The sequence below is a fragment of the Macaca nemestrina genome, chromosome 18 (assembly GCF_043159975.1).
Source record: "Macaca nemestrina isolate mMacNem1 chromosome 18, mMacNem.hap1, whole genome shotgun sequence".
In the NCBI taxonomy this organism is placed as follows: domain Eukaryota; kingdom Metazoa; phylum Chordata; class Mammalia; order Primates; family Cercopithecidae; genus Macaca; species Macaca nemestrina.
Genome location: NC_092142.1, coordinates 55,776,259 through 55,796,423, shown reverse-complemented (window position 1 = coordinate 55,796,423; position 20,165 = coordinate 55,776,259). Strand labels below are relative to the sequence as shown.

Genomic DNA, 20,165 nt, shown 5'->3' with positions numbered 1-20,165 from the left:
GGCTGCAGCCCCATCCAGGGGGGCAGAACTCCTGCCTGCTCCTGGCCCCCCAAGAACACAAGGTGGCTTGGATCTGGAGCCACAATTTGGGTGGCTGCAGCCCCAACCAGGAGGGTGGGACTCCTGATTGATCTGTGGAGTGTGCAGCCCGCGTGATGGCAACAGCAGGCCATCTGGAGTGGTGGCAGCTGCCATCACAGTGAGCCCTGATGGCATCACTGCACTCCAGCCTGGGTGACAGAGTGATAGCCTATCTCAAAAAATAAAAGTAAAAATAAAAACAAATAAAAGTAAGATGTTTTGCCCATGAAAGGACTCAGTTAGGTGAGGGATGCAATTCAAACATATATAAAGAACATCAATGTTGCAATAAGAGTCATACAAGTAACTCATAGAAAAATGGGTGCAAACAGAAAGTAATGAAGTACTAAAAAAAAAAGATAGTCCACAAGGATAGGGATATGTCAAAGGGACACAGGAGCCACCTGAAAGAGCCCCCAGTTGCCAAAGCTGGAACAATTGGAGCAATACAATAAACTAATACTGGATTATAACCCAAAGTATAGAATACATATCCATGAATCCATTCTGATATAACTAAACAATTGAATGTATAAATAAAGGAGAAGAAAAAAAATCTCATGTATAAAGGAATTCCAAATAATTTATGTAGGTCCTTGCCCTCAAGGAGCATAACTTCCCATTCCTTAAGTGTGGGCTGTACATAGTGACTTTTTTTTTTTTCTTCTTTTGAGACAGGGTCTCACTCTGTCACCCAGGCTGGAGTGCAGTGGTGTGATCAGGGCTTACTGCATTGATCTCCTAGGTTCAAGCAGTCATCCCACTTCAGGCTCCTGAGTAGCTGGGACTTTGGGTATGCGCCACCACAACTGGCTAATTTTTTTATTTTTATTTTTACTAGAGACGAGGTCTTGCTATGTTGTCCAGGCTGGACTCGAACTCCTGAGCTGAAGCAGTCCTACCTGCCTCGGCCTCCCAAAGTGCTGGGATTACCAACATGAGCTACCGTGCCTAGCCCATAGCCCATTCTTTCCAAAGAATACAGCATGTAAATGGAAAGAGGAGAAAAAAAAAAAAAGAGTAACTTCACAGTGGAGACACCAGACAAACACTAGCTCAGCGAGGTTATCATGGTCAACATCAATAGTGATGAGTCATATCGATAGTATTATACCACTGATACTACGTGATGAGGAAGACCCTGTTGCCTTCTTCCCAGAAACCTTTAATTCCAGTCTAAGGATGAGGAAAACATCAGACAAATTCCAGCAGAGGGATATCCCACAATGCATCTGCCCAGGACTCCTCAAAACTGTCAAGGTTACCAAAGCAAGGAGAATTTGACAAAATGATCACAGCCCAGGAGAGCCTATGGAGACCCACAAACTACATGGTATCTTGGATGGGACTCTGGAACAGAAAATAGGCATTAGGCAAGAAATTGAGAAAATCTGAATAGCATTGGACTTTGGTGATTTTTATTTATTTATTTATTTATTTATTTATTTATTTATTTATTTTTAATTTTTTTGAGACAAGGTCTTGCTCTGTTGCTCTGTCACCTAGGCTGGGGTGCAGTGACACCCTCACGACTCACTACAGCCTCAAACTCCTGGGCTAAAATAATCCTCCTACCTCAGCCTCCCGAATAGCTGAGACCACATGTGCATGCCACCACGCCTGGCTAATTTGTTGTTGTTATATTTTTTGTAGAGACAGGGTTTTGCCATGTTGCCCAGGCTGGTCTCAAACTCCTGAGTGCAAGTGATCTGCCCATCTTGGACTCTGAAAATGCTGAGATTACAGGCATGAGCCATCATGCCCGGCCTAGTAAATTTTTTTGAATTAGACAAGATATAGACAGGCATTTCTCAGAAAAGGAACTACATAAATGGTAATAAATATATGAAGATCACTAATAAATATCATTAGTGATCAGGAAAATGCAAATTAAAGTCACAACGAGATACCATTTTGGACCCATCTGATCTGCAGAAATTTAAAATTCCAAAGTATCAAGACAGGATATGGATCCATAGGTTCTATTTCAGCCCTGAGGGCCATTGTAAGGACTCTGACTTTCACACGAAGTGAGACAGGGACCAGTGAAGCTCCTACAAATAAAGGAGAATAAAAAAACCTCCTGTATAAAGGAATTCCAAATAATTTATGTAGGTCTTTGCCCTTAAGGAGCATAATTTCCCATAGGGGGAGCAGAAGATCCCCTTAGCTTCCGGGCTGAGAGTAGGCTTCAGATAGCAAGGACAGACTAAGGAGAGCAGGTTGGAAACTGGAGCAGTCATCCAGGAGAAGCAGGTGGTGATTTGGACCCATAGCAGGGGGGATAGTGGGAGTTTATGGGGTGGTGGGAAGTGACGGGAGCTGGTTTGATGCCACACTGCCTTCTTTCCCTCTATGTTGAATTTATTTGTGTTCTTGACTCCGCTGTCTTCATGCCATAGACTAAGAACCCCAGGAGGGCAAGGATTATCTTATTCGCTGTTATTAATAAGTCCTTGTCACAGGCCCAGCACAGTGGAAGTAGCTAGGAATTAATAAATGAATACCCCCAGTCACATTGTTTCCTTGTCCGTTAACCCTCTTGATCAGACAAGACTCTTTCCCATCTCTAAGCCTTTTCTTATCATCCCCTCCTCCATGAGAAGCAAGGGTCCATACTGGGGTGGGTGTGCTAGAGGGGAGTCAGGGGTGCTGAGGGCCCTGCACATATGCCCTCTTTGGCCTCTTTCCCTCTAGGGGAGCTTGCCTTGGGGATTTTGGCTTGGCTTTTTCTTTTTTTGAATCAGAGTCTCACTGTTTCACCCAGGTCACCAAGGCTGGAATGCAGTGGCACGATCTCGGCTCTCTGCAACCTCTGTCTCCCGGCTTCAAGCAATTCACCTGTCTCAGCCTCCGTAGTAGCTGGGATTACAGCCACATCCCACCACGCCCAGATAATTTTTATATTTTTAGCAGAGACAGGGTTTCCCCATGCTGGCCAGGCTGGTCTCGAACTCCTGACCTCAAGTAGTCTGCCTGCTTCGGCCTTCCGAAGTGCTGGGATTACAGGTGTGAGCCACTGCGCCTGGCCTCGGCATTTTCATTCATACCCGGGATTCAGCCCATGTGATCCACCAGACTCTGAAGAGCCAGTTCGGACTGTTACAAACTTTGAATCCTTGCCAGGAAAGTAAGTTTTCCCAGGCCTGAGAGTGGCAGGCCCCAAGGGCAGGAACCGCCTACCTGCTCACCCAAGGGTGTGTCTCACAGGCCCAGGCAAGAAGGAACGTTGCCCCAGGATGAGACGTGATATCCAGTTCCCCATCCAGTTCCGCCCTCAGAGTCTCAGGCCCTGGATGTCAGGTGAGGGCAGTCTTGCTTGGTCACAGTGGATGGCCCTGTGATGCCATGGAGAAAGCCCCTTCACGCCACCAACACCTTTCCCACCAAAGGGATGTCTGTGCAGACTCTGGTTGCAAGCAATAAAATTAAGCTGAGGCAGGAGAATCGCTTGAACCGGGGAGGTGGTGGTTGCAGTGAGCCAAGATCACATCACTGCACTTCAGCCTGGGCGACAGAGGGAGACTCCATCTCAGAAAAAAAAAAAAAAAAAAAAAAAAGAATTAAGCTAAGGGTCATTTACTGGATGGGTAAAGTAAAAGGTGGGGGCTGTAGGGGCAAATGCTGTGGGGTTGGGGTGTGCACCTCTGATGGGTGTCCTTGGAGACACATTCTACCCCACGTCTCAGAGTTCCCAAAGGGAACATCCAATCGACTGAGGCTCCCTGGAGAACGAGATTCTGGCCCTCCAGCTTCTATAGCTGAAGCCAGCTCCTGGCTCTCCCCTCCCATCAAGGCTGTGCCCAATGGAGGCGGGGGAATTCCCCTAAAGTAAGTTGGGGAGATGGATACCAGACAGTCAAACTTAACCAATGCCTATGCCAGCCCAAATGCACCCCAGAGAGTCACTTCTCTGGGTGAAGCATTGCCCTGTCTCTCTGAAGGACCACTGATGCTGGCAAACTCTCCCAGGCTGGGAGAACCAAGCTTATTGACCTCCTGGTGTAGGTTCTGGCTTAGCCTTGCTCAGGTTTGAGGGGGTACGCCCACCCCAGGATGGAAATGATATTTTGGACAGGCCCAGGTGGCTGGTGATGGGGTGCAGGTCTGTACCCCAGCTTTGTGAGGTTGTCTCTGGAATCCCCAGGGGACCAGACCACTGAGCCCTTCATATCACCTAGGCCTGGGTGACAACAACAACTTCCCAGCCTTGTCTCTGCTTCCTCCCAGGCGGACTCAAGAATCCCCAAGTCTGTCCAGCAGAGGCAGAGGCTCAGAGGAGGGAGGGGCTCTGACCCCTGAAAAGCAGCCAACCCTTCCATCCCAACCTAGCCTCCCATTCCCTGCACAGAAGAGTTGTGTGTTTCTGCAGGAAGGGATAATCTTTGTCTGTGGAGGCTGGAGGGGGCCAGAAAGGATGGCTGATGAGGGTGAGGGGAACTAGGGCCAGCCTCGCTGAGTTCACGGCTTTACCCAGGGCAGGAGGTGGATATGGTGCTTCGGCCAGCCAGGGATGGCCCCAGGGATTACCCTGAAAAGGTGGCTCTTGCAGCACCATTTGCAATAGCAAAGACATGGAATCAACCTAAATGCCCATCAGTGTCAGACTGGATGAAGAAAATGTGGTCCATATATACCAGGGAATATTATGCAGCCATAAAAAAGAACAAGACCATGCCTTTTGCGGGAGCATGAATGGAGCTGGAGGCTATCATCCTTAGCAAATTAAAGCAGGGACAGAAAACCAAATACCGCATGTTTTGACTTATAAGTGGGAGCTAAATGAGAAGAACTTATGAACACAAAGAAGGAAATAACAGACACTGGGACCTACTTGAGAGGGGAGGAGGGAGAGAAGCAAAAAATATAACTATTGGAAACTGAGCTTCATACATGGGTGATGAAATAATATTTACAACAAACCCCCATGACACATGTTTACCTATGTAACAGACCTTCACATGTACCCCTCAAACCTAAAATTAAGAAAAAAGAAAAGAAATCTGGAAAGAAGGAAAAAAAAAGGGTGGCTTAGTAGGTATTGTGATGCCACAAATGGAGCCAGGTAAGCATCCCATGGGGACACACAGGTGTGTGATTCATGTTCTCCCCCCACCTCCACTCCTCACAGGGCTCTGAGCAGAATTGCTCAGCCACATCTGCAGACAGGCATTCTGAGAGCCCTCAAATGCCTGCACCACCTCCATCCCACCCTGACTCCTGCTTCCACCATACATGGCTTCCACCATCACCCCTGACCCCCTCCAACCCCTTAAGCTGTATTTGTCTTTAGATTAGTTCCATTCTCCCAGGGTGTAAGGAAGAGATGCACATGGCCTTTAGTGACGGGACATACTCTATTTGCGGGTGTGCTGAGTATTTTCTAGACCCACTCTCCACCCTCCTCCCACCACCCAGAGAGAGGGAGGGAGCGGTAGGGCCAGCATCTGTTTGAGTTCAGCCAATGAGTGCATTGGCAGGAGACGGGAGAGAAGAGGAGGTCACAGAATGGAGAGGAGGTCACTGAATGGACTCCCTCTTCACCAAGTTGAGTGGCAACTTGAGAGTCACAGCTCCCGTTGGGACATCCTCTCCTGCAGCTACTTTCTCTGGGTTCCAAGGGTAGCCATGCCTGGGCCTGGCAATTGCTCCCCAGTGTTGCAGGCCTGGGAGTCTTTGCATCTTTTGTTCATTTCTTTTAATCCTTCCTGCTCCTTTGTAAACAACTCCTTTATTAAATTCTCCCCAATGACTCATTGATCTTCTGCAAAGACTCTTCCTGGTATAGGAAGAAACTCCACAGGCTGAGTCTCAGGGTGTGCAGGGTCCTATGTCCCACTAGGGAACCTGAAGGTGGCCAGATTCTCCTCCCCACTGCCAGCCAGTGGACTTCCTGAGACTTTGAATCCTAAGCTGGAGGTAAAGAATTCAATGAATAGTTTAGAACTCATTCACAGTACCAGTGGCCAATGGCAGTGGTGTGGGCATTTGGGGACAGCAGAAGCAGTGGTGATAGCTGTGCAAACTGCTGCAGCCCAGCCGGGTTGCTCCTGTGACATGACCTGGTACCTGACCACTCACAGCAACCACCCATTTTCTGAGCCTAGTTCTCCATCCTTCTAGTTGACTCCATGGATCCCCAGTATCCTTCCAATGAATTTGTTTTGCCTAATTTAGCTAGAATCCATTTCTGTTGCTTGTGTCCAAGGAACCCTGACTGATAGAGTTTGTTTTCAGGATTCAAAGGGAGGTGGGTATCATCGTGACCCCTGTCAGCAGATGTTCAGCCTCTCTGGGTCCCTGGAGGACTGAGATATATAGCAGTTCCCATGGAAAAGCAGGCATGTGGTTTGGTTTAATTGTCCTCATGGCTACTATTCAGGGTGGGTTTTTTAGTATTCTCATGATGCAGCTCCAGTTATATCACGAGCTCTGGCAGCCCTGTTAGCCCCTCAGGTCTCTCAGAAGAGAGGATCTGAGTGGTTCAGTTTGCCTTCACCATCCACATTGGGCAGTGTCGGGACAGCCGCCTCCAGAAGAGTTAGCCTCCTGCTTGTCCAGCCACCCATCAAAGCTCTATCTGCTGTGGCCAAGATGTGATCGTGTGAATGAATGAATGAATGAATGAGTAAATGGGTTTTGTTTTGTTTGTTTGTTTGTTTGAGACAGAGTCTCACTCTTGCTGCCCAGTCTAGAGTACAATGGTGCGATCCCGGCTCACTGCAACCTCCGCCTCCTGGGTTCAAGCAATTCTGCCTCAGCCTCCTGAGTAGCTGGGATTACAGACTCGCGCCACCACGCCCTAATTTTTGTATTTTTAGCAGAGACTGGGTTTCGCCATGTTGGCCAGGCTGGTCTCAAACTCCTAACCCCAGGTGATCCACCCACCTTGGCCTCCCAAAGTGCTGGGATTACAGGCTTGAGCCACCGCACCCGGACTGTTTTTGTTTTTATTAAGGCCCATTGCTGTGACTTTATTTTAATGGGTTTTCAGACTCACTGTCTGTGAGTCTTTAATGGGTTTTCAGACTCACTTTCTGTGGAGCTCTTTAGATGAGGCTGTGTCACTAGTCAACCATCTTCACTGTGGAGGCCTACTCACTATGATTTTGCTTTGTAGATCACAAGGATTCATTCAAATTGTCTTTGCTTCCATTCCTTCATAGTATGTTGCATGGTGTGAAAGTATATCTCTCCTTCTCTAGTACATAGTATTCAAACAGGTTGCTGCTGCTTCTCCATTGTCATTCATCTTTTCGTTATCTTATTCCTCTTAGCACAGTCAGCACATAACATACTATCTTACGCATAGGGATGGGAAAATGCAGGCAGGTAACAAGAAGAGAGAAATCATCCTCCTATCGGTGGTAGGCACCCAGGCCTGACCTGCATGAAACTGCAGGTGTACCCAACCCTTTGTGTCTGCCGAGATAAGTCTGCCATGGACCACACGACACCCAACACCAGAGGCTTACATCAAAAAGGCCTCAACAGAAGCTGAAATAGAACATGAATTCACAGCCTTAGGCTGAACAGCTCTCACAGCAATTCTTGCCCATGATGCCAACATGGCTTCCTGAGCTGAAGTTATCACTTCAAATGTTCAAATGTATTAGTCTCTTCTGCTTTCTCATCCATCTCAAGACTTTTCTGAAGCCTTGCTCCCTCGGTCGCTGCCTTGCGTTTCCTCGACCATGGCTGCAATCTGGTGTCCTGTGACATTTCAGGAATATCTTGCTGTTGTTCAGGGTAAGCGTGTCTATGGAGTCTCAGATAAACTTTTTTTTTTTTTTTTTTAGATGGAGTCTTGCTCTGTCGCCCAGGCTGGAGTACAGTGGCACGATCTCGGCTCACTGCAGCCTCTGTCGGGTTCAAGTGATCCTCCTGTGTCGGCCTCCCGAGTAGCTGGGACTCCAGGTGCACACCACCATGCCTGGCTAGTTTTTTGTTTCTTGTTTTTTTGTATTTTTAGTAGAGATGGGGTTTCACCATGTTGACCAGGCTGGTCTTGAGCTCCTGACCTCAGCCTCAGCCTCCCAAAGCACTGGGATTACAGGCATTAGCCACCATGCCTGGCCCTCAGATAAACTTCTATTTTCTTGCCATTAGGAGTCAAACCTCGTTGTTGACACCGGTTCCACCAAGTTGTGTCTCCTGACACAACTTATTAAGGGGAGGCAAAATGGTCAGCAAGGGAAAGACTGGTATTTTGCATCTAGCTTTTGTGGAGCTGTGAATTGTTTATTTGTTTGAGGTAGATGAACTTTATTATGTTTCTTAGATTTCTCCGGTTTGACATCAGAAGTTGAAGGAACACTTGTTCTATATTTGGATCATCTTTAACTGGCACCAGTGTCAAAAATCATACTTTCCTCATCATCTATTTCCCCCTCAAAGAAATTATTCTTGCTGCTATCAAAATTTGAGTCTGACATTTTCAGCAACATCCCTGTCTTGACCATTTGGTGGTAAGTTTTTTAAAAAATTAAGCCAGGCGCGGTGACTCACGCCTGTAATTCCAGCACTTTGGGAAGCTCAGGCGGGTGGATCGCTTGAGTCTGGGAGTTTGAGACCAGCCTGGGAAACGTGGTGAGACCCCCATGTCTACCAAATAATCTGGCTTTTTTTCTTTTGAGACAGGGTCTTGCTCTGCCACCCTGGATGGAGTGCAGTGGCACGATCGCAGCTCCCTGTACCTTCGGCCTTCTAGACTCAAGCGATCGACCCACCTCAGCCTCCTGAATAGCTGGGGCTAGAGGTGCATGCCACCGTGCCTGGCTAATTTATTCTTTTTTTATTTTTGTAGAGACGTTGTTTTGCCATGTTGCCCAGGCTGGTCTCAAACTCCTGGGCTCAAGCGATCTGCCCTCCTCTGCCTCACAAAATGTTGTGATTACAGGCATGAGCCACTGCGCCCAGGCAAGTGAATGTTTTTCTCCTACTCCCCTGGCCCGGCTAAATCACATTCTTCTCCCAAAGCATCCATACCTCTGTCTTAGCCTGTCTCACGCCCAGCCTATCCCAGAGTCAGCATGAAATGGGTCCTTCTCCTGGAGATAGAAATCTTTAGCCTCCATGTGGCTTTCTGTCCCAGCCCAGCAGCTGCATCTTGCAGTGGTAAATAATTGCTCCCTGAATTCAACAGAGACTTAAATAAGATCTCCAGCAAGGGAATTGAGTCTTATTTATATATTATCTTACCTTTCTGTGGGCAGTACAATGGTTTACATACTGAAGGGGGTCCCATAAGTGCTCATCAAATTACGTAGATAACATTTATGGATCGCCTACTGATTGTCAGATACCAAACCTGGCCCACACTTACTGAGGACTTGATATGCTCCAGGGACAGTGCTAGCCACATTCAACCTCACCACAACCCTATGGGGTAGGTCCTATTTGTCCCCACATTGCAGTTAAGAAATGTGAGGCACAGAGAGACGACGTAATTCTCCCAACTAATGGAGCTGTGGGTCTAGCCAGGCAGCCTGGCTCCAGAGCTGACGCACTTAACTGCTTTACCAGGCTGTTTCATGATGGTGTGCTTGACACTGAAGCTTCTGGAAATTAAACAAGGCATTCCAATAAGAGCCACATCAAAAAAAATGTGAATGACTGTAAATTAATCTTTCCAACAGACATCCACAATAATCATGCCCCACCCAGCCCCAAGGAAGATGGGGCTCAGGACTGGGGGTGATGGATGGAACAGGATGCCACTTCACACATGACTTGGAAAAGAAGTCATGAGTTGAATGATCGTGTTTGTCGGACCTGGCAAAAACATTTTGTACCTATCCCTTGAGAGGTTTGGCAGCTGCAATTTCCCAAAACAGAGTTATGAAAGAGCAACGGCTGGGTGCATTTGTGACTCTGGCACCAGGGCTTCTGGACCAAATCTCAAACAGGGTGGTGCCCACATCACACTCCTGCCCATGCCTTATGAGGTCCCTGCCAGATTCTCTCCCCAGAGGATGGCACCTCAGACACCAGCCCAACCTCAATGAGGTGGTGTTTCCCTAGCATGAGCCCTCAAGGAGGCTCAGATCTGCCCTCTGAGCTTGGTTTGGTCTCCATGAAGACACTTGCCACACTGCTTGGTGAGGCTTGCCAGCCTTTCCCTCCACAGCCAGCCAGAAGCTGGGCACCTCCAGGTTCCCTCAGCCACCAGGACAGGCAGCCACATGTTGGAGAGTTGCTCCAAATAGCAGCTGGGATGGAAAATACCTCCTGGTCCTGAGACCAGAGAGGAACTGGCAGAGGCCATTTTATTTCACCAAATAATTCCGTGTGACTGCTTCAGTGGGTTGCAACCCTAGGTACTTATTAAAAAGTAAAAGGTAGGTTCCCCGGGCCTGCTTAGCCCTAAACAAATCAGAAACGGGGCTGCAGGGGTGGGGGAAGTGGATTACCGGCTTGAGCACTTTTCCAGCCTCTCCAAGTGGTTCAGCTGTGCTGAGTGAGGCCATCCTTCAGATTAATGAGGCATGTGGCCTCTGCCCTCTCCTCTCCAAAGGGAACATGGGCTTCTCCCCTCACACAATCACACACCCGCCTTCTGAGTGCCAGGCTCTTCCCCACTTCCGGACCTTTGCTGGAGCTGTGCCCTCTGCAGGAATGCAGCTCTCAGATCCCAGTGGAAAGAGTTCTTCATTCAGGCTCACCCCAAGTGCATTCAGTCACAGCACCTTCTCCTTTACAAGATTCCTTATTCTATCATTCTCTCTCTCCCCAGCAGTCCATAAGCTCCCTGTTCCCCTCACCACTGAGAACCCCATGCCTCACTGTGTATGCAGTAGGTGCACCATAGGTGGCCGGTGAGTATAGGCTGTGTCACAACTACACAAAAAGGGCAGCTACTACCTGTTAACTGTTGCTAGAGGGTGGTAGAATAAACCCCCTAGTTTACCACAGTTCACAAAGGAGAGCCAAGGCCAGGCAGGACTGCAGGAACCTTGCACACAGACCCCCACTGCCATGGTCCCGTCTGAAATGCCCCACAATCTGGGTTTCCTACAACCCAACTGGAACCAACTGCCATATACCCAACGACAAATGAGGCGCCCGGAGCCAGAATCGTCTAGATGAATTTATTGCCATTCACATATTTCATAGAAAAAAAGATGTAGCAAACGGGTCAGGGATGTACCAAAAAAAAAAAAAAAATCCAGGTTTATACAGGTTGCTCTATTTACATCTGAGAGCAGGGCTGTCCTAGCATCAGGCACAGCAGCTGCACTTGTCCGATGTCCCTTTGCAGATGCAGCCCTGGGCACACTTGGCACAGCCCACAGGGCAGCAGGAGCAGCAGCCTGGGGAAGAAGGGGAGAGTGAGAGGTCAGAGCAGACTCAATCAGGCACCTCCCTGCCCCAACAGAGGCCTGGCTCAAGCCCTGCCCTCAGCCCCAGAGGACCATCATTTCAGGATGGCATGGCTTTGTCAGGAGAGAACTGGTGGATCTTTGGGATAAGGGTTTTATATGAAAAAGCTGCCCAGCCCCACCTGAGTCCGGGACAGGACAGAAGACTGGACAGGTATGGGAACAAAAGGAGGCCAGTTCCTCAAAACCTACACTTAAATGAAGAAAATCTTCATAATCAGACAGGGGGCAAACCCTTGACACAGCAATTCTGGGGAAGGCCAGGGAAGCTCTGGGCTGCCTCTGCAGGAAAGGGCTGGATCATCAGGTTCCAAATCACCTGGGGTCTCCAAGATCCAGGGCCTTAAGTGCTTCAGGACCCAGAAAGGTTAAGAAGGCTGCATCAGGAGGCAGGAGACCTAGATTCACATTCCAGCTTTGTTCCCAACACTACCTGGTAACCTCTCTGGGCCTTGGTTTCTAGTTTGGTAATAAGAGACTGGGATTCACCCATTTTTAAGGCACTTTGAGGTCTGATTCTGAATCAGGTATTGAGGGAGGGGTTTGGGGAAGCTGGTCATAGGCCTGCCCCTGCCTGCAGAACTCTGGGTTCCCCGCTCTAACTTGGCCCATCCCCCAGATTCCCAGGGAAGGCCCCGCACTCACTCTTCTTGCAGGAGGTGCATTTGCACTCTTTGCATTTGCAGGAGCTGGCACAGGCACAGGAACCATCTGCAAGGAAGAGGAAAAGGCAGTGAGCAGTGAGTGAGATGCGGAAGGTACAGCAGCTGGTCAATAACGCTTCAGTTCCCCTCCTCTGTGCTGCAGGACCAGCCCTCAGAGCTCCTTTCCCACTCAGGGGAGAGGACGAGAACCCCATCTCCTCTCCCTTCATTCTGGGAAGGGCAAGTGTCCTCTTGCTTTTACCCCACAAGCAAGGTCCCAGGCTCCAGACACAGCCCAGGAAGCCTAAGAAGGGGGGAAGCCAGAACCTTCTGTTCTGAACTCCGAAGAGGCAACAGCCCCCCGCGTTCCCATCCACTCTGGCTGCTCAGAGCCTGGTCAGAGCATGGGGGCTCAGCCAGCAGCGCCCTGACCAACTGGGTGACATGGAGCAGGACAGCCTTGGGCCTCAGTACCTTCAACTCTGACTTAGAGGCACAGGGAGGAGGGAAGTGGTCTCAGGGACGTGATTGGGAAGAAAGCACCTAACGAAATAAAGGAGCCCCTTCAGCTCAGAACTTAAAATGCGACTTCTTCAAACCCAGAAACAGTCTGTACTGCGGCTGGGAAACGCGCATCCCAAGGCGTGGAGCCAGGTGTCCCTTACCAGGCGAGCAGGAGCAGTTGGGGTCCATTTCGAGGCAAGGAGAAGCAGGAGTTCCCAATGAAGAGGCAAACACGCAGCGGGACAGACGAAAGGGGTGTGGAACCCAGGGGACAGCGGCTCCCTTTATAGCGCGGGAAGCGGGCCGGGCGCAGAGGCCCCGCCCCGTCCTTGCACCCGCCCCCGCTGAGTCTGCACTGCCAGCGATCCTGGGCCGGGTGCATCACCCCGTGAGCCCAGAGTCGGGCGCACCGCCGGGCCCGACCTTTTGACCCAGCTTATTGTGAATCTAGCGGTACGTGACGTCCCTGGCGTCCTGCCTGCCCTTCCCAATTTCCCTGACATTTCCTGCCTCTCCCTTTCCTAGAAGTGCCAGGAAACTCGGAATCCCAGCCGTCTACACACCCCCAACCCCCGCTCCACTGTGTGTAGCTTTGCATTTGCCAGAGCCCCTGGATCACGTCCCTGGATCGGCAGGAGGGGGCAGCATAGCAAGGGAGCAGTGTGCAAATGAGAGGCCAAGGATGTGACACTCGGATTTCCTGCATTGCCGGTCCCTATCCCAGGCCCCACCTCGGTCTGTTGGCCACGTTTCTCTCATGTTTAGGGACAGAACAGACTCAGGGCTCTGCCCTCGTGCTTCCATTCTCCACTCTTGAGAGGCTGAATGGGCATATTTGCCCGGGTCCTCCTTTGCATAAAACTCTCCAGGTCTCCCCACAGCCTAGCTGGGCACCCCACTACAGGATGACAGTGTGGAAAATGTGGGATGCCCCCAGAAAAGGGATCATTTTAGGTGATATGCGGGTTCTGAATTAAATTAAAATGCAAGAAACATGGTTATTTTTCCTTCCATATGCCTATTACTCTACATAACATTAATCCGTGTTAGGCCCTGTTTAGTCACTTTGCATCTTTGAACCCTCACAGCAACCCTAAAGGGATATGCATTCTAGTTATGAACCCATATTCCTAATCTGAACAATGACAATACAAGGAGCTCGAGCCACCAGCCCAGGGTCAGAGGGCTGCGAAGTGGCACTGCTGGGTCTGAATCCGGTCAGCGTCCCAAGGGAGACGGGGCAATAATGAAGCTTCCCTTCGGCCTAGGTATATTTATCTCTCTACTGTTTGAAATCTTTAAACAAAACCAAGCATCAAGGTCAGTCCTGGAAGCAAAACAGAGATGCAGAGGGAATATGAATAAGCATAATTGGATGGCAACCTTCTACGTCTGGAAGTTAAACTAATTCTTTTTTCAGTAGTGGTAAGGAGTTTGCTTTTCATCTAAATATCTCTAAGCAAATAGGAATCATTTGAAAGAAAAAGTTAACTCACATACTGGTGCAGGTGGTAGCAGAACTGGCAGGCATCCTTCCGTTTCTGTCATGGGGACAGGGACTGTCTTGCTCATGGCTTTATATTGCTGGTGTGAATCCCTATTTTGTGGGAAGAGTGCAGGACCCTGTCCGGACCACAAGTCAATGCTCATGTGGCTGATGAGAAAGACAGAGGACACACAGGAACACCAGGCCTGGGTCTTCTGTCTGGAGTAAAAATGCCAACTATGCCATTATTTGAGATGTTTGGGCTGTCATAACCAGATACCTTAGACTGGGTAACTTAAAACAGCAGAAATATATTTCTCTCAGTTCTGGAGGCGTGGAAGTCCAAGGTCAAGGCACCAGCATATTTGGAGTCTTGTGAGGGCCCCGTTCCTCATGGATGTGTCTTTCTTGCTGGGGACCTCACATGGTGGAAAGGGTTAAACAAGCTCCCTCAGGCCTTTCTTATTAATCCCATTCATAAACACTAGGTCCTCTTATTTCAGTCACCTCCCAAATGCACCACCTCAATACCAACACACTGAAAATTAGATTTGCACATATGAATACTGGAGGCACACAAGCAGTTAGGCCATACCAACCATGAATAAAAATAACAAAATAATAGTTAATATTATAGATCATTTGCCATGTGCAAGGCACCATGCTAATTTCTTTATACCTATTAAATCCTGTATTTCTACTAGTCAGACCCCATTACAGTCATATGCTGCTTAGTGATGGGAATACATTCTGAGAAATGCATTGTTAGCTGATTTCATGGTTGTGCAAACAGTGTAAAGTGTATAATAACAAACCTAGATATTATGGCCTACCACAGACCTAGGCTATGTGATATGGCTTATTGCTCCTAAGTTTCAAACCTATACAGCATGCTACTCTGCTGAATACTTAAGGCAATTATAACACAGTGGTATTTGTGTATCTAGACATAACTAAACATAGAAAGATACAGTACAATTACCTTATAACCTCATAGGACCACCATCCTATATGTAGTGCATCTATAACTAAAATGTCCTTATACAGCACATGATGTATTATTATATTCTGCCCCTTTTACAGGGCAGGAAACTGAGCCACAGAGGGGTTGTGTCACCCAGGTATACATGATAATACATCTGGGATTGGCACTAATATAGGCTGACCATAGGATAATTCCCTCAACTACAACCCTATGTCACCCTGTCAGGTGACACATGAGAACACTAACTCTGTCACAGAGGCACAGGGGGAAGAGTGCTTAGCTGGCAGTCAGAGCCTCTGCATAGCTGTATGTCCTCTCTGGGCTTCAGTTCCCAGGCTATCAAGTCAGGGGCACAATTGGGCTAATTAACCATGGGCCCTTCCAGCTCTGGAATGTGAGGGACTGGGCTTAGCATCCATGGACAGCATGATCTTCCACTACAGCGAGGGCATGAGGACACCCACAGCATAGATTCATTCATGCCTCTACTTCTGAACTGTGTGACCTTGGGGAGATTGCTTAACTCCTCTAGAAAACAGTACAACTCCTCTAGAAGACAGCACCATCTCACCAAACCCTGCACATTCACTGTGTCCCTGGTTTGTATGACAATCAAATGACTTGAAAGGTGGGAAAGGCTTGTTCTCTGAATGCTGGAGCAGTCTCTTATCCCAGAGAGCTGGTGCAGGAGGTCATCCACATGCCCTTGAGACCAGAACAGCAAGACTCCAAACCCATCTCCAACTTCAGTCCACTTAATACCTGCAGGCAGATGGGCCTTTTCCAAGGAGCTTGATGGGAGCTAACAGGATTGTCTGTCTAGAAAGTCCAGTTGGAGAAATGATTATAATAGCATTGTTCAGTAAGCCCTAGGCCACTAGTACCAGGCCACTGTCCCATTTGATCTCTGCATGGAAATATAATCTCCTGTATACAGATGAGGAAATGGAGGCTCAGAGAGGTTAAGCGAGTTGTGCAGGCTACACAGCCCGTAAGGAGTGAAGTGGGCTGTGAACCCAGCTGTGTGACACCAAAGCCTGCACTTGGCCCAGGCTCCCTTCTGAAATTCCCTCTTCACAAAGAGCACCTGCAGCCCATCTAGGGCTTGACTCCTGGGCCACCTGTCTCATCTTCCCTGTGATTGAACCACAAATAACAATTCCCTGAGCAGATAGCTGGAGGGACCAGCTGTCGGTAGCAATGATCAGTCCTCATCCTTCTCAATGCACACCACACCCCTTCAAACTACAGAATATGCCATCACCCCTGCAGAGGCCGAGTCAAATACCTCACCTGGGAGCCCCAGTTGCTATCTATAGTCAGCTTGCCAGGACAATGCTGGACACTTCGCTCCACCTCCCTATTCACTGTGCTGGCCTGGAGTAACCAAGGGCTGGAATTTGAAGGAGGAGACTGCAGCCTGACCTTGGGAGAAACTTCCAAAGATTCGGAGCCGAGTCAGAACAAGGAGCTCTCAGGGGTAGCAAGAGTTCCATGAGTGACATGGGGCAGTTCAGGATGGATAGTTCCTTTCGGGCATGTCCAGGCCAGCACTGCTGAAGGTGAGTGATCCACACACGAAGGTCAGTCTATACACCGTTCCCAGTGTGAAATACACACCCTAGGAGAAATATGCAATGTTTGTACATTTTTATTTTTCTGTTTTTTATATATTTATTTAAATATAGTCATATATTTTGTCTTTCATGTATTATTTGTTTTTCATATATATTATTTTATTTTCATATATTTATATTTATTAATAATTTTCCTGTTGAATATAAAAAAGTAGATTTTGTTTTTAATTTCATACTAATTCATTTTATTTCATTTTCCCAAAGCTTAGGTCTGTTGCAGATGCCCATACCATTATGTCTCTTACATGTATACTGCTTTTTTTTTTTTTTTTGGGATGGAGTTTCCCTCTTGTCACCCAGGCAGGAGTGCAGTGACGCAATCTCAGCTCATTGCAACCACCGCTTCCTGGGTTCAAGTGATTCTCTTACTTCAGCCTCCCGAATAGCTGGGATTACAGGCACCTGACACCACTCGTGGCTAATTTTTGTATTTTTAGTAGAGATGGGGGAGTTCATCACGTTGGCCAGGCTGGTCTTGAACTTCTGACCTCTTGTGATCTGCCCACCTTGGCCCCCCAAAGTGCTGGGATGACAGGTGTGAGCCATGATGCCTGGCCTACATGTATAATGCTTTTACATTTTTTAGCTGAGACAGGTAATGTGATTTGCCTTAAGGCACTCAGTGTGTAAGGTGATAGGACCTGGTACCAGCACCCATGAGTCTGGACTCTCAATGCAGTCCCTCATCCCAGCTCTGTTGGGTATCAGGTCACTTTTGTCCAAGGCACACAAAATAAAACTGAGCCAGAATAAAGTCATCTTTTATTATCATTAGCATATTTCATATATAAAAAAAAACCAAATGTACTAATGGGTCAGTCTTGTATGGAAAGCAATTCCGGGTTCGTACACTTTCTACTTCCGGGAACAGAGCTTTCCCTACATCAGGCACAGCCGCTGCACCTGTCAGATGTCCCTTTGCAGACACATCCCTGGGCACACTTGGCACAGCCCACAGGGCAGCAGGAGCAGCAGCCTGGGCAAGAAGGGGAGAGGGACAGGTCACAGCTGACTTGAACAGGCACCTCTCTGCCCCAACAGCGGGCCTGGCTCAAGCTTGCACCGAGACCCGGAGGAGCCTTCGTTTGGGATGGTGCGCTCTATCAGGAGACAATGGTGGATCTTTGCAGTGAGAGCCTTCCTATGAAAAACTTGCTCAGCCCCACTGAGCCAGGACAGGGCAGAAGACTGGACGGGCAGTGACTGGGACTGTGCGGACAAAGGAAGGACAATTCACCAGGACCATACACTTCAGTGAGGAAAGTCTTCAAGAATCAGGTCTATGGTTGGCCGGCTGGTGCCTCTTGTGACCTCAGTTTCCTCATTGTTAAGAATGAAGATTGGTTGGGAATCAACCATCTCTAATGTTCCTCCAGCTCTGATCCTGAATCCGTTTCAGGGGATGTGGGAAGCTAGTGATGAGCCTGCTCCTGCCTGCACAATCTGAGATCCCTCCTCTCACTCAGCCCAGCCCCAAGATTCTCAGGGAAGGCCCGACATTCACTCTTCTTGCAGGAGGTGCATGTGCACTCTTTGCATTTGCAGGAGCCGGCACAGATGCAGGACCCACCTGCAAGGAAGAGAAAAAGGCAGTGAGCAGTGAGTGTGGTGCCGGGTTAGGAGCAGGCCCTCAGCATCCTCCTGCTCAGTGCACGGGAAACCTGGTACCTTGTTCTGCTCAGGCACACGGAAGCCCAGCCCCATCTTTTCTCCACGCAGGCTGCGATGGGCAGGCGCCCTCCTAATTTTACTCCACAAGGCCTTCTGTCAAGAATCCCTTAGAGGCAATGCTTCCTGCCTCCCATCCACCTCAGGCAGCTCTAATGCTGGACAGAGCACTGGGTCCTAGCCCAGGACCCCACTGGCTATCTGGGTGACCTGGCAGTTTTGAGCCTCAGTCTTCTCAGAAATGGGAGGCTCTGGGAAGATGGCAGCGTTCTAAGTGGTGATGAAGGCCCTTGACGGGGAAAAAGCACAAGAAGTGCAAAGTAAAGGAGTTCACTTTAGGAAGAGCTCAAAATGCACCTCCCTCCTGCCCTGGGGACATTCTATCCTCTGGAATGAAAATGGAGATCCCAAGGCCTCGAAACCAGGTATCTCTTACCAGTGGAGCAGGAGCAGTTGGGGTCCATGAGGAGGCGAGGTGAAGCTGGAGTTCCAAGGGAGAGGCTAAGAAGCAGTGGGGCAGGTGGGAGGCGTGGTGGATTCTAGGAACCGGGAGTTCAATTATAGTTAGAGGAGGGGGCCGGGTGCAGAGCACCCCCTCCCCCACCACCACACGGAATCCGCGGGGCCCGTGGTCTGGGGTGGGCGGTATGCAGTAGGCGGTTCGGGCGCACAGTCCCCTGAGTGCAGCTTGGTGGGCTCCCTGGGTCCGCCCCTTTGGCGCCCGCTCGCACGGGAGGGGCTGTGCTGCCAGAAGTACTCCATCCCTGCCACCCTGAGGGCCATTTCCCATTCCTAGGTGGTCGAGCTTTCCCCAACCCCTTCTCTCCTCTCGCCCTGCAGGGTCACCATCAGCTTCGACTCTCCCGGGTCCGTACGCAGCTCCATCCTCGTGCTCACCTTCTTCATTGGCTGGAGCGGGGAGCAGAGCGAGTGAGCCTTGCGCAGATGAACAGCAGTGGAGGTGACTTTTGCTTTTCCCTCGCCCTCCCCCTGCATTGCCTGTACCTCTTCCTACCTAGGACCCTCAAACTCGTTGCCTCTGTATACAGAACATGGCGACCACGGGTCGGCCTCTCTCTCTTCCCTCCATGCTCCTCCTCTGAGGTGATGGCGGGCACACTTGTCAGTGTCCTCCTTTTCATATAGTTCTCTGGGACTACCCCAGGCCTACTGGCCACCCCACTGCAGGATGGCAGTTATAAAAATGAGGGATGTCCTCCAAAGAGGATGACTTTAGGTGACATGCAGACCCTGCTTTCAATCAAGGAGAGAAGTGGATATTTCTCTTCAATGTTCTTATCGTGTAATATTTAGAATGAGACAGACCTCTTTAAATCATTCATTGTTTGAACACTCCCAGCAATCCTAATGGGAAATACTATTTATGAACCCGTTTTACTAATCTGACAACTATAACAAAAAGTTTAAGTAACTTGCTCAACATCGCAGAGCTGAAAACTTGTCACTGATTTGAATCTAGCCAGCCTCTTAAGAGAAGGTGTCCAAGATCAAGCCTTCCTTGGGCCCAAGTTTGTTGTCAGCACTTCTCTATTGAGGGATTTATTTATTTATTTATTTATTGAGAAGGAATCTCCCTCTGTCAGCCAGGATGCAGTGCAGTGGCGTGATCTCAGCTCACTGCTACCTCTGTCCCCAGGGCTCAAGCAATTCTCCTACCTAAGCCTCCAGAGTAGCTGGGATTACAGGCGTGTGCCACCATGCCCAGTAATTTTTGTATTTTTAGTAGAGACCGGGTTTCACCATGTTGGCCAGGCTGGT

At 49.0% G+C, this 20,165-nt stretch overlaps 2 protein-coding genes and 1 pseudogene across 2 annotated transcripts; all 3 read right to left on the bottom strand.

Annotated features, from left to right (window-relative positions):
- Window positions 1–6,569: 6,569 nt before the first annotated feature.
- On the bottom strand, window positions 6,570–11,159 carry LOC105494110 (developmental pluripotency-associated protein 2-like; annotated as a pseudogene).
- Window positions 11,158–12,922, bottom strand: LOC139355272 (metallothionein-1X). Its single transcript, XM_011762152.2, has 3 exons — window positions 12,772–12,922; window positions 12,108–12,173; window positions 11,158–11,393 (listed from the first exon to the last, which is right to left on the bottom strand). The coding sequence occupies exons 1-3, from the start codon at window positions 12,797–12,799 to the stop codon at window positions 11,302–11,304; spliced, it is 186 nt and encodes a 61-aa protein (XP_011760454.1). The 5' UTR covers window positions 12,800–12,922; the 3' UTR covers window positions 11,158–11,301.
- A 4,680-nt stretch (window positions 12,923–17,602) lies between these two features.
- Window positions 17,603–18,850, bottom strand: LOC105494048 (metallothionein-1). Its single transcript, XM_011762151.2, has 3 exons — window positions 18,823–18,850; window positions 18,223–18,288; window positions 17,603–17,694 (listed from the first exon to the last, which is right to left on the bottom strand). The coding sequence occupies exons 1-3, from the start codon at window positions 18,848–18,850 to the stop codon at window positions 17,603–17,605; spliced, it is 186 nt and encodes a 61-aa protein (XP_011760453.2).
- Between the last annotated feature and the right edge of the window lie 1,315 nt (window positions 18,851–20,165).